Here is a 16,753-nt window from a genome sequence, read left to right on the forward strand (position 1 = left end):
CAGGGCAACAGGGCACAGTGGTACACACCTGTAATTCCAGCTACTAGAGAGGCTGAGGCAGGAGGACTGCAAGTTCAAGGCCAGCCTAGCCAATTTAGCAAGACTGTCTTAAAAGAAAAATTAAAAGCTGTATGCAGGGTAAAAATGGGAGTTCATAATCTGCTTGAATCAAATGTATGAAATATGATATGTCAAGAGCTTTGTAATGTTTTGAACAACTAATAATAAAAAATAAAATTAAAATAATTAAAAAAAAAAAGCTGGGGATGTATCTTAGTGGTAGAGCACCCCTGGACTGACTCCTTTGTGTTTTATATCATATGCATATATTGCCTGTTTTAAAAAGATTTTTTAGAAATTTTAAAATAACTCAGTTCTTTTACAATGGCATTCCCCATTCCGTGATGTGCCTCCTGTTTGCTAACTTCCCCTGTGAAATACACAGACCCTCTACAGCTTTGCCTTTCCTACATCTGGAGTCTCTAGAAGCAACAGCACATGTGCAGCTCTCCTGCCCCTCCCTCCCTGCCTGCCTCCGCAGGAAAAGAAACAATACAAAAGAAGAAAGTTATATCTTCCGGTCTCTAACTCTTTTTATTAACGCAGACTGCCTTCCATCATCCGATTCCCAAATCTTTTATTAACCTGTCCCCTACAAGATGGGGACATTTTCTTAAGTATAGAAGAGGAAGGGAGTTTTTTAAAAGAAAAAATAAAAGAAAAGAAAAAGAAAGGAACCCAGACCAGTGACTAAATGCACTTTATTCAGGCTCTTGTTTGAAGTGCGTGTGTCCTCTCAGTTTTAAGGACATGCCTTTTAGAAAAAAAGGGCATTTTGTCTTCAGTCCAAACAGACCCAAACTTTTTTTCTCATCACGTGCCTGGCTGGAGCCAGTGGGAGGCTTTGTAATGCGATCAGATCTCTAGGGCCAGCCTCCCGACCCACCCAAATAACAACAGGGTAAGCCGGCAACAGACACTTGAGCACTTTTAAAGGGAAGAGATCCAGGCTTGACCTCTCACCAGGACCTTGGAGAAGCTTGGGAACAGCCCACCGCAGAGGTAAGTGGGAGCTACTGGGGAGGAGAGCTGTTTGGGAAGGTCAGGACACATTCAAGTTCACCTACAGAAGGGCAAAATGTACTCTTCCCACCTCTGCCACCATCCTGTCCTCCCTACTTACACCACAGGTGAGGTCTGCCTCCGAATAATGTCCTGGGACATTTTCCTACCTGTTTCTCACAGATGTCTGAATCCTCTGCCTATTTGTTTTCCTGGCAATTGACAAGTAATTCGAATGGACTGGGTTTGGCTTCAGATTCATGCACAGGAACAATTCCCAAGAGGCAAATCAAACTGGAAGACTGTTGGGAAGCTACTGTTGACTGCTGCTCATCTCTAATCTGACATCACCTGGAGGGAATGGGGCAATAATAACAGTTTTTAAATCTCTGAAAGGATGTGTGGGCTTTGAGCTGGACAACCAGGTCAAATCTGTTTCCCGCAACATTCTAAGATCTATCCATAGTGGTTCCAGGTATGGAATTGTTAGTGGTCTGATGGGACCCACAGGACTCCCACCAAGGTTATGGAGTGAGAAGCATGCCCTCAGGGTGTGTAGATGGAGAGAAATCCGAGGCCAGTGTTTTCAGGGTACCCCTACAGGCCCTTTGGAGCCTCAGATCAGCAAGACAAGATGCTGACTCTTGGGTTGTGTCAGTTTCATATGGAAGTTCAACTACATTTCTCTGGTTGGAACACAGAGATGTGATTCAATTTGCTAGAACAGAAATGCACTGAGCATAAGCTTCTGATATTGACCAAATAGTAGGTAGCACAAGGGAAAGTCACTGAAATGCTCAACAGCAAACGCTGGACACATTCTCAGGACAAAAAGCAATGCTTTTTGTTGCTTTTTCTCATCTTTCACTTATTCAGCAAACACTTCCTGAGTGTCTGCTCCATGCCAGGTGCAGTCCTGTGATCTCATAGTAAACAAGACAGGCAGGCTCTCTGAGTCCCCTCCCAGGAGTGCAGTCAAGTGGGGCAGTGAACTCAAGGTCCTTGCTAGCACTGCAAGGACCATGTAGCAAAAGGAGTAAAACAGCCCAAAGGGAGTTGTTTCTGTCTCGGAGGCTAACCTTTACCTGGAAGCATTTCTCTTCCTGAATCAATACCTATGGCTCTTCCTTCTGTAGGAGCCTCACACTTGAACAGACCGTGGGTCATAGCAGCAGCTCTCAGAACCTTCACCAGAGGTGTTAGGCTGTGTTCCAGCATTTCAGCTCAATTTCCCCAGCTCTGGAGGAAGAAAGCTTGGTTCTTTTTTAGAATACAAACAGCCTAAGAACAAAGGCTGAAGTAAGGGGCGTTCTTCCTCAGGTGCCTTCTCCCCGTGTCTCTCCATTTCCCCACTTATTTGTGCTATTCCAAAACCACATGCAGCACCAGACAAAGTGTTAGGAAACCTGAAATTTTTTTTTTTTCCCCTTTGCTGTACTGGGGATTGAGCCCAGATGGGCTTTACCACTGAGCCACATCCCCAGCCCTATTTTTTTTTTCTATTTTTTAATTTCAAGACAGGGACTCCCTAAATTGCTGAGGCTGGCCTTGAACTTGCAGTCCTCCTGCCTCAGCCTCCAGAGTTGTTGGGATTACAGGCATGTTCCACTACATCCAGCTAGAAACCTGGATTTTGCCAGAAACTGTGTGGAGTTTGGAGTGGGTCCCCTCTGCTATTAAGTTTCATGTCCTTATCTCTAAGATGGAAAAGGTAGACCAGGTGATCATGAGGGCTTTTTGTGTTTTTTTTTTTTTCGTTTGTCCTCTAAGGGTAAATTTTTAAAATAATTTTATGTTTATAAAGAAACAATACATCTTCCCATGAAGATGATATATCATATACCTATGAAAAAGGAATAGGTGACCATGCAGTCAAGCCAGGAACCTAGAATCTGAAAGACTGGATGCAGAAAAACCTCAAAATTCAACTGTCTCTACTCCTCCCACCCTTACCCTATTTTTCCGGCCTGTGTTCAAATTCTTACAATCATGAACACCAGCTATGATTTTGTTGTATCATTGATCTAGATTGGAGATTTTTCAATAAAAAGCTTGCACAGCCAGAATCACCTACTTTCAATAAGAACCCACAGAGATTATTTAATTTGGACACTCTCATAATTTATATCAGATTGCCTTTGAGGAGCTATAAAATTTATAGCTATCCATAGCTATAAAATATTAGAAACTTTACTTTTAGTGAGTTTTATTTCTTTATCTTCCCTGACTGCATTTCCTTCTTAAATCACTATTTCATGTTTTCCTCTTCAATACTTTATCATTGGAAAATCAAATTATATAATATTATTTTATGAAATAAGGCAAAAAAATCTTATCTTATTTATCCTCATATCCCACATGTCTAGCATTGTGTCTGGCACATAATAAATATCTCCTGAGGGGCTGAGGATATGGCTCAAGCCGTATCGTGCTCGCCTGACATGCGTGCGGCCCGGGTTCGATCCTCAGCACCACATACAAACAAAGATGTTGTATCCGCCGAAAACTGAAAAATAAATATTAAAATTCTCTCTCTCTCTCTCTCTTTAAAAAAAATTAAATAAATAAATATCTCCTGAAAGAATGATTAATATTTTAGAGAAAATATGTACTTTAGGGGCTGGGGATATAGCTCAGTTGGTAGAGTATTTGCCTCGAATGTACAAGGCCCTGGGTCCAATCCCCAGCACCATAAGGAAATAAATAGTCTTTGATTTAAAAACAAAAACAGAAACATGTACTTTAGTAGCAGCTCCATTATTCATGGCTGGTCTTATCCATTGTGGACTTTTCAATCTCTGACATCCTGCATTCATCAACATCAACACATTCTATACTTTCTACAGTCTTAGATGTGATAGTGAATACTAAATTCAAATTCTGCCTCTAACTATGTCAAATTTGAAGCCAAACACTGAACATTTCTATGCCTCCATTTCTTCAGAAGGGAAATGGGGGCATCAGAAGAAACAAGCTCTAGACAACTTCTTAGATTAGGGAGATTTCAAAAAGAGGAGGAGGAGGGGAGGAGGAGGGGAGGAGGAGGGGGAGGGGGAGGAGGAGGGGAGGAGGAGGGGGAAGGGGAGGAGGAGAAGAAGACAGTCAAGCCAGAGAAAGAAAACCCAATAAAAATATAGTGATTATGGGCTGGGGTTGTGGCTCAGTGTCAGAGTGCTTATCTAGCACTTCTGAGGCACTGGGTTCGATTCTCAGCACCACATAAAAAGAAAGAAATAGGGCTGGGTTTTGGCTCAGCAGTGGAACGCTCACCTAGCACATTCGAGGCCCTGGGTTCAATCCTCAGCACCGCATAAAAATAAATAAGTAGGGCTGGGGATGTGGTTCAAGCGGTAGCCTGCTCGCCTGGCATGCGTGCGGCCCGGATTCCATCCTCAGCACCACATACAAACAAAGATGTTGTGTCCGCCGAAAACTAAAAAATAAATAATAAAAATATTCTCAAAAGTAAATAAATAAATAAATAAAATAAAGGTAGTGTGTCCAACTACAACTAAAAAATAAATATTTAAGAAAAGAAATGAATAAAGGTATTGTGTCACCCTATAAAAATATTTTTTAAAAAATAATGATTGTAGTACTTAAATATTTTAAATATTTACAAAATTGCCTTAAATTTTACTTACCAAATTTTCTTCCTCCTTCTTTTTTTTTTTTTATTTTGCACTTAAGATTGAACCTAAGATCACTCTACCACTGAACCACATCCCTAGCCCTTTTAATTAATTAATTAATTTTGGTACCAGGAATTGAATCCAAGAGCACTTACCTACTGAGCCACATCTCCCAGCCCATTTTTGGTATTTTATTCAGAGACAGGGTCTCACTGAGTCGCCTAGGGCCTTGCTAAATTGCTGGGGCTGACTTTGAATTTGCAGTCCTCCTGCCTCAGTCTCCCAAGTTGCTGTGATTACAGGTGTGCTCCATCAAATCCAGCCCCAGCTCTTTTTATTTTATTTTGAGACAGAATCTTCTAGGTTGTCCGGAACTGTCCTCCTGCCTCAGCTTCCTGAGTAGCTAGGATTACAGGTGAACCCTGTCCAGCTTTTACTTGGCAAATTTTCTAACTTGAACACTATGATTGGGAAAGAACGCTTTTTTGGGTAAAGACCCACCTGCACCCCCATTTTTGAGGTCTCCTCCAGAAACTTTCTTACTGTGTTCACATAAAACTGAAAATGTGTCAACAGGAAGGCAGAGAGGCTCAGAAAGCAAGTTGATTTGGTATAAAATATTCAGCAGAATGATACTGTTGTGAATCTTAGAGGATTCAACACCTAGATAATTATCTCAGGAGTTGGTTACAGGCGTTCTGGCAAAGCTGAAGAATAAGGGGCAAGTTAGAAAATGTTTCGGTTGTGCTAATAAAATCAGATGTCCTTAGATAAATGCTGCTACTCCTACACATACTCATACAGACTTTCTCACCACCAGAAGATAAAGTCATTCTCCCTTTTGCCAGAGATGTTGTGGAACCTCACGGTCAGAGGTTGAACTTGGATATCAGTCCCTAATCACTCAGTTGTATCAATGGCCAGTTTCCACAGACACAATGACCTGAAGTGCACCAGGCCTGCCTCATTCCAGGGTCAAGGTCTTATGATTGTACTGAGAGCCTGGTCTCTACGGACTTCTGCTTTTGATTTTAATGTCTGATTCTGTTAACTTATACCTTATTCCCAGGTTCATCTCATGAGTTTAATCATAGCCATTCTTACTGGGGTGAGGTAATATCTCATTGTGGTAAACTGCACTATAATTTATTTATCCAGTCCTTTTTCAAATATATATATATAATATATATATATATATATATATATATATATATATATATATATATTAGACAGACACAATACTTTATATTTTTTATTTATTTTTATGTGGTGCTTAAGATCAAAACCAGTGCCTCACACATGCTAGGCAAATGCTCTGCCAAATAAGCTACAACCCCAGCCCATATCCAGACTTTATTGGTGGTCATCTAGATTGTTCCCAGTCTTTAGCTATTAAAAGCAATGTCATAATGAACATCCTTGTAGATATGTCATTGTTTTTTTAAAAATTTGTTTTAATTAGTTATATATGACAGTAGAATGCATTTATGCACTTTGATATATCATATATAATTTCTCATTTTTCTGAGTGTACATGTTGCAGAATCACATTGGTCATGCAGTCACATATATACATACAGTAATAATGTCTTGTTTCATTCTACTGTCTTTCCTATCCCCATATCCCCTCCCCTTCCCTTCCACCACTTCCCTCTACCTAATCTAAGGTAATGTTATTCTTCCCTAGTGCCCCCTGCCTTATTGTGAATTATCACCCGCATATTAGAGAAAACATTTGACTTTTGGTTTTGTGGGATTGGCTTATTTTGCTTAGCATGACATTCTCCAATTCCAACCATTTACTGGCAAATGCCATAATTTCACTCTTCTTTAAAGCTGAGTAATATTCCATTGGATATAAAACCACATTTTCTTTATCCATTCATCTATTGAGGGACACCTAGGTTGGTTCCATAGTCTAGCTATTGTGAATTAAGCTGCTATAAACATTGTTGAGGCTGTTAGTATAGTATGCTGATTTTAAGTCCTTTGAGTATAAACAAAGGAGTGGGATTCATGGTTCCATTCCCAGTTTTCTGAGGAATCTTCATACTTCTTTCTATAGTGGTTGCTCAATTTGCAGTCCCACCAGAAATGTATGAGTGTACCTGTTCCACCACATCCTCGCCAACATTTATTGTTGCTGTATTCTTTTTTTTTTTTTTTAATTTTTTATTGTTGGTTGTAAAGTTGTTTTTTTTGTTGTTGTTGTTTTTTGACAGTGCTGGGGACTGAACCCAGGGCCTTGTGAATGCTAGGCAGGCACTCTACCAACTGAGCTATATCCCCAGGCTTGTTGCTGTATTCTTGATGATTGCCATTCTGACAGGAATGAGATGAAACCTTAGAGTGGTTTTGATTTGCATTTCTCTAATTGCTAGGGATGTTGAACACTTCTTCATATATTTGTTAACTGATTATATTTCTTTTTCTGAGAAGTGTCTGTTCAGTTCCTTAGCCCATTTATTGATTGGGTTATTATTATTTTTTTTTTGGTGTTAAGTTTGTTGAGTCCTTTATATATCCTAGAGATTAATGCTTTATTGGAGGTGCATATGGTAAAGATGTTCTCCCATTTTGTAGGCTCTCTCTCCTTACATTACTTATTATTTCCTTTACTGAGAAGAAGCTTTTTAATTTGAATCCATCCCATTTATTGATTCTTGATTTTACTTCTTGTGCTTTAGGAGTCTTATTAAGGAAATCAGATCCTAGGTCAACATGGTGAAGATTTGGACCTATTTTTTCTTCTATTAGGTTCAGGGTCTCTGTTCTAGTGCCTAAGTCTTTGATCCACTTTGAGTTGATTTTTTTGCAGGGTGAGAGATAGCAGTTTAATTTCATTTTGCTTCATACGGATTTCCAGTTTTGCCAGCACCATTTGTTAAATAGGTTATCTTTTCTCCAGGGAATGTTTTTGACACCCTTGTCTAGCATGAGACAACCGTATTTATGTAGATTTGTCTCTGTGTCTTCTATTCTGTACCACTGGTCTACAAGTCTATTTTGGTGCCAATATCATGCCATTGTTGTTATTATAGCTCTGTAGTATAGTTTAAGGTCTGGTTTTGTGATGTCTTCTGCTTCACTTTTCTTGCTAAGGATTGCTTTATCTATTCTGGGTCTCTTATTTTTCCAAATAAATTTCATGATTGCTTTTTCTATTTCTATGAAGAATGTCATTGGGATTTTAACAGGAATTGCATTAAATCTGTATAATACTTTTGGTAGTATGGCCATTTTGACAATATTAATTCTTCCTATCCCAGGAGCATGGGAGATCTTTCCATCTTCTGAGGTTTTCTTCAATTTCTTTCTTTAGTGTTCTGTAATTTTCATTGTAGAGGCCTTTCACCTCTTTTATTAGATTGATTCCTAGGTTTTTTGTTTTTTGTTTTTTTTGAGGCTATTATAAATGGGGTAGTTTTCCTAACTTCTCTTTCAGTGGATTCATTGCTGATATATAGGAAAGCATTTGATTTTTGGGTGTTGATTTTATATCCTGCTACTTTGCTGAATTCATTTGTTAGTTCTAGAAGTTTTCTGGTGAAATTTTTTGGATCTTCTAGGTATAGAATCATGTCATCAGCAAATAGTGACAGTTTGAGTTCTTCTTTACCTATTTGTATCCATTTAATTTCTTTCTTTCGTCTAATTGCTCTGGCTAGAGTTTCAAGGATGATGTTGAATAGAAGTGATGAAAGAGGACATCCTTGTCTTGTTCCAGTTTTTAGTGGGAATGCTTTCAATTTTTCCTCATTTAGAATGATGCTGGCCTTGGGTTTAGCATAGATAGCTTTTACAATGTTGAGGTATGTTCCAACTATCCCTAGTTTTTCCTAGTGTTTTGAACATGAATGGGTGCTGTATTTTGTCAAATGCTTTTTCTGCATCTATTGAGATGATCATATGATTCTTATTTTTAAGTATATTAATATGATGAATTACATTTATTGATTTCTGTCTATTGAACCAATCCTGCATCCCTGGGATGAAACCCACTTTATCATGGTGCACTATCTTTTAAATATGTTTTTGTATGCTGTTTGCCAGAATCCTATTGAGAATTTTTGCATCTGTGTTTATCAGGGATATTGGTCTGAAGTTTTCTTTCCTCGATGTGTCTTTGGTTTTGGTATCAAGGTGATATTAGCCTCATAGAATGAGTTTGGAAGGTTTCCCTCCTTTTCTATTTCATGGAATACTTTGAGAGGAGTATTGATGTTAATTTTTTTTTTTTTTTAATCTTGTAGAACTTGGCTGAGAATCCATCTGGTCCTGGGCTTTTCTTGGTTGGTAGGCTTTTGATGGAGTTTTCTATTTCATTACTTGAAATTGATTAGTTTAAATCATGTGTGACCTCCTCATTCAATTTGGGTAGGTTGTATGTCTCCAGAAATTTGTTGATTGTCTTTGATATTTTCTATTTTATTGGAGTATACATTTTCAAAATAGTTTCTAATTATCTTCTGTATTTCAGGCATGTTTGTTGTGATATTTCCTTCTTCATCTTGTATTTTAGTAATCTGAGTTTTCTCTCTTTTTCTCTTCATTAGCATGACCAGGGGTTTATCTATTTTATTTATTTTTTCAAAGAACCAACTTTTTGTTTTTGTCAGTTTTTTCAATGATTTCTTTTGTTTCAATTTCATTGATTACAGCTCTGATTTTTTCTGTCTTCTACTGCTTTTGGTGTTGATTTGTTCTTCTTTTCCTAGGACTTTGTGATGTAGTGTTAGGTCATTTATTTGTTAACTTTTTATTCTTTTAATGAATGCACTCAATGCAATAATTTTTTCTCTTAGTACTGCCTTCATAGTGTCCCAGAATTTTGATATGTTGTATCAGTGTTCTCATTTACCTCTAAGAATTTTTTATTTCATCCTTGATTTCTTCTACTGTCCATTCATCATTCAATTGTGTATTATTTAGTCTCCATTTGTTACAGTAGCTTCTATTTTTTATTTTATCATTGATTTCTAATTTCATTCCATTGTGCTCTGATGCAGGGTATTATCTGTTTTGTTTTGTTTTGTTTTTTTTTTTTTGTATTTACTAAGAGTTGCTTAGTGGCGTAAGATATGGTCTATTTTAGGGAAGGAGCAATGTGCTGCTGAGAAGAAAGTATATTTGCTCATTGATGGATGAAATAGTCTATATATAATTGTTAAGTCTTAATTATTGATTGTATTATTTAGTTCTATAGTTTCCTTATTTAGTTTTGGTTTGGAAGATCTGTCCAGTAGTGAGAAAAGTGTGTTAAAGTCACCCAGTATTATTGTATTGTGGTCTATTTAACTCTTGAAGGATCAAATTGAGAAGGGTTTGTTTGATGTTCATAGATGTTCCATTGTTTGGGGCATAAATATTTACAATTTATGTCCTTCTTATATATACTTCCCTTGAGAAGTATGAAATGGCCTTTTTTGTCTCTTCTGATTAACTTTGGTTTGAAGTCTACTTTATCTGAAATGAGAATGGAAACTCCTTGTTTACTCATCCATATGAGTGATAAGTTTTTTCCCATCCTTTCATCTTCAGCCTGTGGATGTCTTTGCCCATGAGGTGAGTCTCTTGAAGAGAGCATATTGTTAGATCTTGTTTTTTAATCCAATCTGCCAGTCTACATCTTTTGATTGATGAGTTTAGGCTATTAACATTCACAGTTATTATTGAGATACGATTTGTATTCCCTGTCATTTTGATTTATTTCTGGTTTTTGATTTGTCTTATTTTCTCATTTGGTTGAATGAATACACAAGAGTATGTATCAGAAAAATAATCCCAAGAAGTATAATGGAGCATTAAATTTAACTCTGAGCTTACTGGTAGAAAAAGGAAAAAGGAAGGGAAAAATGATTTGTCCAGTTGACTTTGCACTCCACAGGAAAGTGTTCCACTTCTTTCAGAAAGAAGAACTTATGCGCACTAATTTATTTATTGGAATTTATCATCTACATCCTCATAAAAATTGTATAGCTGCTTCTCTGGAACTCAGTAATGAAATAAAGATTATCTTTAATGGCAGTTTTGATACTCATATATCTGAATCTTACATCTATTTTGATTTAAAAATATAGGTGTTGGGCTGGGGTTGTAGCAGAACAACAGTGGCAGAACATTTGCCTAGCATGTGTGAGGCCCTGGGTTTGAGTCTCAACACCACATATAAATAAATAAAGTAAAAGTCCATTAACAACTAAAAAATATTTTAAAAAATATATGTGTGATGCACAACTATCATCTCAGGAACTGAAGTAGCTGAGGCAGGAGGACTGAAAGTTTAGGTCAGCTTCAGCAACTTAGCGAGGTATTCAGCAACTCAGCAAGACCCTGTCTCAAATAAAAATAAAAAGGACTGAAGATGTAGCTCAGTGGTAAAATGTCGCTGGATTCAATCCTCAGTGTGATATATATATATATATATATATATATATATATATATATATATATATATATATATAATGACTAAAAATAGCATTCCTTGGATAAGCTAGAATCAATCTGGGAGGAAAAGGTTTATTTGGGGTTGGACTACAGTGTATCCATGAGCAGGGAGAATGCCTGGACACTGTCCTCTCAGAGTTTCTTGGGTGTACCAAGTCTGTGTTTTACTCAGAAATTTCCTAGCTGTGGCCCTGACCTCTAGCTCAGTACTTCTGAGAGAGACTTTTGGATGGTGGATTTGTGCATCTAGACCTCAAGTTTCTCATTCACCTGTGCATCTCCAGGGCTTCCCCCAGCTCCACGCACATACATTTCTGGGGATCGGGAGTCCCCCAAGATCAAAGGCCATGTCCCAAGAGCTCTTGGCAAAGATGCTGAGGTTGATGAGACAGGGCAGATGCCCCAAGGAGACTGAGTCAGAGAGTGAAGTTCCTTGTGGCATGTGACATGACATCAGAGTCCTGGACACGTTAAAAACAAACAGACCCAAACCCCCCTCAGCTTCCTTCCCAAACAAGATGGCTAACTTGAGAGTCAACGGTCCTTCTCACACTTTCTAACAAGCCAGGATGAGGAAAACCCCTGATGATAACGAAGGCTCTGCCTGTCTGCAAATGTTTTGAGGACATTCAGATTTCCAACTATTTCCCCACTTCGTTTCCTTTGACATTTGTTTCATGTCTGAAAACATTTGATTGGCTTAGCTCCCCCCAAAAAAAACCTAGCACCACCATCTCCCTTGTGCATAAGGCACCCTGTTTACAAGGACCCCAGACAGCAAGCAAACCACCAGATTAAAAATCGCACCACCTCACCCCAGAATCCTAGCTTGATGGGAAGGGTTGCTTCTCCAACAGATCCCTATCCACCTGGGGATGTGAGCCGAACTCAGGATGAAGCCCTAGGAACTTCTCAGGACAAGGAAATCAGAGAAATTTGTTGTTTAAAGGATTATGCTTCCAAGTCCTCATAAACCTGGTGGTGGAGAAGTGTTTGCCGCAGGTTGGAGCTGAATGGTGAAATGCTTCACGCCCATCCTTCTGAAAAGCTTAGGCGGTGCAGAACAAGACGGGGCGCAGGTGCACAGAGGAGCTGCCATCCCAGCAGAACTGAGAGCCAAGGCCACAGCTTCACTCTACTGCTTCTCTTTTGTTGGTTTTCGTAAGAGCTCCTGTTGGGGCAGATGCGGCACATGGACAAGCCACAGCAGGTTGCTGTCAGCCAGGCAGTGGTGTGGAAGGGTGTAGGAGGAGAGAGCAGGCTCAGGGGTAGGGACAGAGCCCTGTCCTATGGCGTGGCTGAAATCCATTGTCCTGGCTCCAAGTGGGAGTCAGACCCACACACCAAGTATCCGGAGACTTTTCCTGAGTCAGAGGCTGCCTCCCTGAGTGGGTTTAGAGGGCTCAGGAGTTCTCCCCTGGAAGCCTCTTGGCTGACAGGATGTGCCTCCTGGAATTCAGCTTGCTTGGCGCCTCCTTCTGATGTCCCAACTCCTCACACACTGGAAAGCTACTTTCCCTTCTCTCTGCCATTTCCCCCAGACTAAGCAGTCAATAAGGATGGTGGATCAAGGGGAGCAGTATTCCCCACAGTCACAACTGGTCATTGTGCCTCTGAAATAGTAAAACCAAGAACAAAACATACCTGTAGAAAGGAAAATAAGGGGCACGAAGTCCCACGTGGAAGCTAGGCCTGATCCTGGCTCTCTGGCATGTCACCTATAGACTCTGGGAGCTCACCTGGTCTCCCTTAGTCTGGGCTCTGTCATCCCTGCCCCCTGATGATCTGTAATGCTCCTCTTCAGCCACCTGATGACCCTAAGCACCAGGGGTGCCACAGGGTTAACCTGGGCCACCTCCTCTGGACTGACATGCCTGCCCTGGCTGTGGCTGTGCCTGTGAGCTTTGTCCAGGCTCAGGTGACAGATGCTGGGTGATGTCTGCCAAGATGACAGAATGATGGAGGAGAAAGTGCCTTCTGATTATCAATCGTAATTTTAAAAATTAGAATTGGAAGTTTTGGCCAGTTAACACATTCATATGGCCCCACATTTCAACCACAAAGAAACACTCTTGTTGCCAATAGACATTTCAATGACAATTCAATTCAGTGTGATGGGGGTGGGGGGGGTAGGGGGGTGGACACGGACACAATTCAATGACAGAGAATGGTTTTCAACAAATGGAGTGGGAACAACTGGATATTCACATTCAAAAGAATGAAGATGGACCCCTTCCTTACACCACATACAAAAATTAACAAAGTGGGGCACGGTGGAGCACGCCTATAAACCTATAATCCCAGCGCTGAGGCAAGAAGACAACAAGTTCAAAGCCAGCCTCAGGAAAAAAAAAAAAAAAAAAGCGAGGCATTAAGCAGCTCAGTGAGACCCTGTCTCTAAATGAAATATAAAATAGGGCTGGGGATGTGGCCCAGTGGTCGAGTGTCCCTGAGTTCAATCCCTGATACCCCCCCCCACCAAAATAAGTACTAGCACTTCACTTTTAATTATTAAAGCTTTTTTTCCCGAACTGTGGTATAAAACATAAAATTAATTGTCAGTATTTATTTATTTATGGTATCAGGGATTTAACCCAGGCATACTCTCTACCTCTGAGCTACTTCCCCAGCCCTATTTTTAATTTTATTTTGAAACAAGTTTTTGCCAAGCTACTGAGGCTGACCTTGAATTTACGAAACTCCTCCCTCAGCCTACCAAATCTCTAGGATTACAGGTGTGCACCACCTCCGCTGCCTGGCACCATCTTGGCCATTTTTAAGTGTCTGGTCCAGCAGCACTAAATATGCTCACATCTGTTGATCTCCAGAATCTTATCATCTTGCAAAACTGATGCTCATATGCATTCAACAACCATTCCACATTTCCCCTCCCCACCCAAACCCCGTGTCACCACCACTTAATTTTTTGATTCCATGAATTTGACTACCTTATGTACCTTACCTCAGAAAGTGGATTCATGCAGTATTTCTCTTTTTGTGACTTATTTCACTTACTGTGACTTGCGTAACACTCGCCCATTTGCTTTTTTTTAAGGCCAAATAAAATTCAATCCTATGTGCATAACCAAATCTTATCTCTTCAGCCATCCTCAGACACGTGCTTGTTCCTGGCTATTATGAGTAGCAGTGGCTGAATGAGGGTGTGCCTCAGCTGCCCCAGGCAGGATTATAGGAGTCCATGGAAGAATCTAGCCTGGAAAAAGGTCTTTGTTTTGGTGGGAAATTGGGTTTTTTTCAGTACTGGGAACTGAACCCAGGGGTCCTTTACCACTGAGCAACATTCCCAGTTTTCAAAATTTTATTTAAAATATCTCTTGCCTCTGAGATATTGCTTGGGTGTACATCATAGACATGTTACTCTAGAGTTTCATTAGAAAGTCTATCGGGAAATTCCAGAAAGTCTGTTACCAGACTAACATCTCATATAAAAGTAGGGGACATATTTTTGTGGATGTTGTTGACAAACTTTTATGAAATAATCTTCCTCTACCAAAGTTAGACCAAAATTGTAGTACCAAAGTACTACCTAATCTACTTAGAATAAAGTTTTTCTAAAATCCAAAGGAGTTTATGTATGTACACGTTGACTGGGATATATAAAATAATAAAGCAGAGGAAAATTTTATTCAATATGTCTGTATGTTCAGAATTAAGAAATATCTAATTCAGCATATACATTGGACAGTGCCTCATATGGGTTATCTGGTAGAGATGTTATCAGTTTTTAAGATGTGTTTATCAGCTTTTAAGTTTAACACTGGAATTTTTTTTGTGGGGGGATATGAGGAATTGAACCCAGGGCACCTAACCATGAGCCACATCCCCAGCCCTTTTTATTTTTATTTTATTTTTTAAATTTTGAGACAAGGTCTCACTAAGTTTCTTACAGCCTTGCTAAATTGCTGAGGCTGGCTTTAAACTCAAGATCCTCCTCCTTCAGCCTCCCAGGGAGCTGGGATTACAGGCATGTGCCACAGTGCCCAGCAAGTCTGTTCTTTTATAGCAAAAACTCTTTACTAACTGCAAGAAATGAGAGAATGAATACATTTTTTTTCCTTTCTTTTTTTTTTTTGATGATACTGGGGATTGAACCCAGGGGTGTTTTACCACTGAGCCACATCCCAGCTTTTTTATTTTTTATTTTGAGCGAGGGTCTCACAAGACCCTGTAAGTTGCTCAGGGCCTCACTTAATTGTAGAGGTTGACCTTGAACTTATGATCCTCTCACCTCAGCCTCCTGAGTTGATGGGATTACAGGCATGTGCCACCACACCCAGCAAGAGAATAATCACATTTCTAAAGAAGCTTTATGTTTTTACAGTAGGTAGATCTAGTATTTTGTGCCCTTCCTTGTACCACTCTTGTTCTTTTCTGGCATTTTTCTAGCTATTTCCTGCTTATTTATTTCTCTGTATAAATTTTAGAATAATTTGTCTGGTTCCAGGGACAAAAGCTGCCAGTTTAGCCAGGTGCATGCCTGTAATCCCAGCAACTCGGGAGGCTGAGGCAGGAGGATCCAAAGTTTCAGGTCAACCTCAGCAAGACCTGTCTCAAAATAAAAACTAAAAAGAGCTGGGGATGTGGCTCAATAACCAAGCACCCCTGGTTCAAGCCCCTGTACCAAAATAAATAAATAAATAAATAAATAAAAATAAAAACCCCTGCCAGGCTTTTTTTTTTTTTATTGGTTGTTCAAAACATTACAAAGCTCTTGACATATCATATTTCATTCATTAGATTCAAGTGGGTTATGAACTCCCATTTTTACCCTAAATCCCCTGCCAGGCTTGACTTCTTCCATTCCCCCTTTGCTTAGTTGCATGTGGAAGGAAACCCGCTCACCCGTGCTTTCTCTTTCCAGATGAAGGGAGAGGCTGGGAATGTCGGGAAGTCCAAGCAGCTCAATGTGAGCACCCCACCCAGCATACTGGTAAGACGGTAGCTAGGGGCTCTTTCCATATTTGCACTGGTGTGGATCTGTGGTTTCCCCCAAGGTTTAGGGGTGGCCGCCACACGGTGATGGTCTCATTTTATTGGCTGAACAGAGGACAGCTGACTCCAAACTCCCCTATATCTTCCCTAGTGAGTGAGGGAAGGAGGGGGTTCAGTCTCACTGTTGTCCCCTGCCCTGCCCTGCCCGCCTGCAGCCCGCAGCTTGCTCCACCCCTTTCTACAATTTCGGGGAGCTGCTAGGCAAATTAGAAGACCCACCATCCCTGATAAATTTATAATCCTGTATATGAAATTGAGGTTTTAATTTGGTTTGATGATACTCAAAAGATGAAAAATTCCCAAGAAAAGTTCCTGAAAAGAGTCTTGGGAATCCTAAAAAGGGAATAATCTGAATAGCCCAAGGTAACCCGTTTAGTGACTCAGGTTGACTTCGGAATGGTTTGTGTGGAAGAGCAATCTGTCTGGCCAATGCAGTCTGACGAGGGTCAGGAAGGAGAGAGAGAGAGAGAAAGAAGGAGGGGGCAGGGGGCAGAGAGAGAGAGAGGAGTTGTTTCCAGAGTTCAGCATCCTGACAAGCACAGTCCTGCAAAAATCTGAGTGGCCATGGGGAAAAGAAAAATGACTTGTTTTGTTGTTGT

At 39.9% G+C, this 16,753-nt stretch overlaps 1 protein-coding gene across 2 annotated transcripts in view; it reads left to right on the forward strand.

The window, feature by feature from the left end:
* Window positions 1-614: 614 nt before the first annotated feature.
* The window catches only part of Faxdc2 (fatty acid hydroxylase domain containing 2), a 31,132-nt gene continuing 14,993 nt past the window's right edge, over window positions 615-16,753 (forward strand). The window contains exons 1-2 of one of the 2 annotated variants that reach the window (XM_027938615.2): window positions 615-1,062; window positions 16,024-16,092. In XM_027938615.2, the coding sequence (XP_027794416.1) occupies window positions 16,024-16,092 (69 nt within the window). In that variant the 5' untranslated portion in view covers window positions 615-1,062. The remainder of the gene's footprint in view (window positions 1,063-16,023; window positions 16,093-16,753) is intronic. The other variant, XM_027938613.2, reaches the window with a different exon arrangement.

Source organism: Marmota flaviventris, chromosome 5 (genome assembly GCF_047511675.1).
Source record: "Marmota flaviventris isolate mMarFla1 chromosome 5, mMarFla1.hap1, whole genome shotgun sequence".
NCBI lineage: Eukaryota > Metazoa > Chordata > Mammalia > Rodentia > Sciuridae > Marmota > Marmota flaviventris.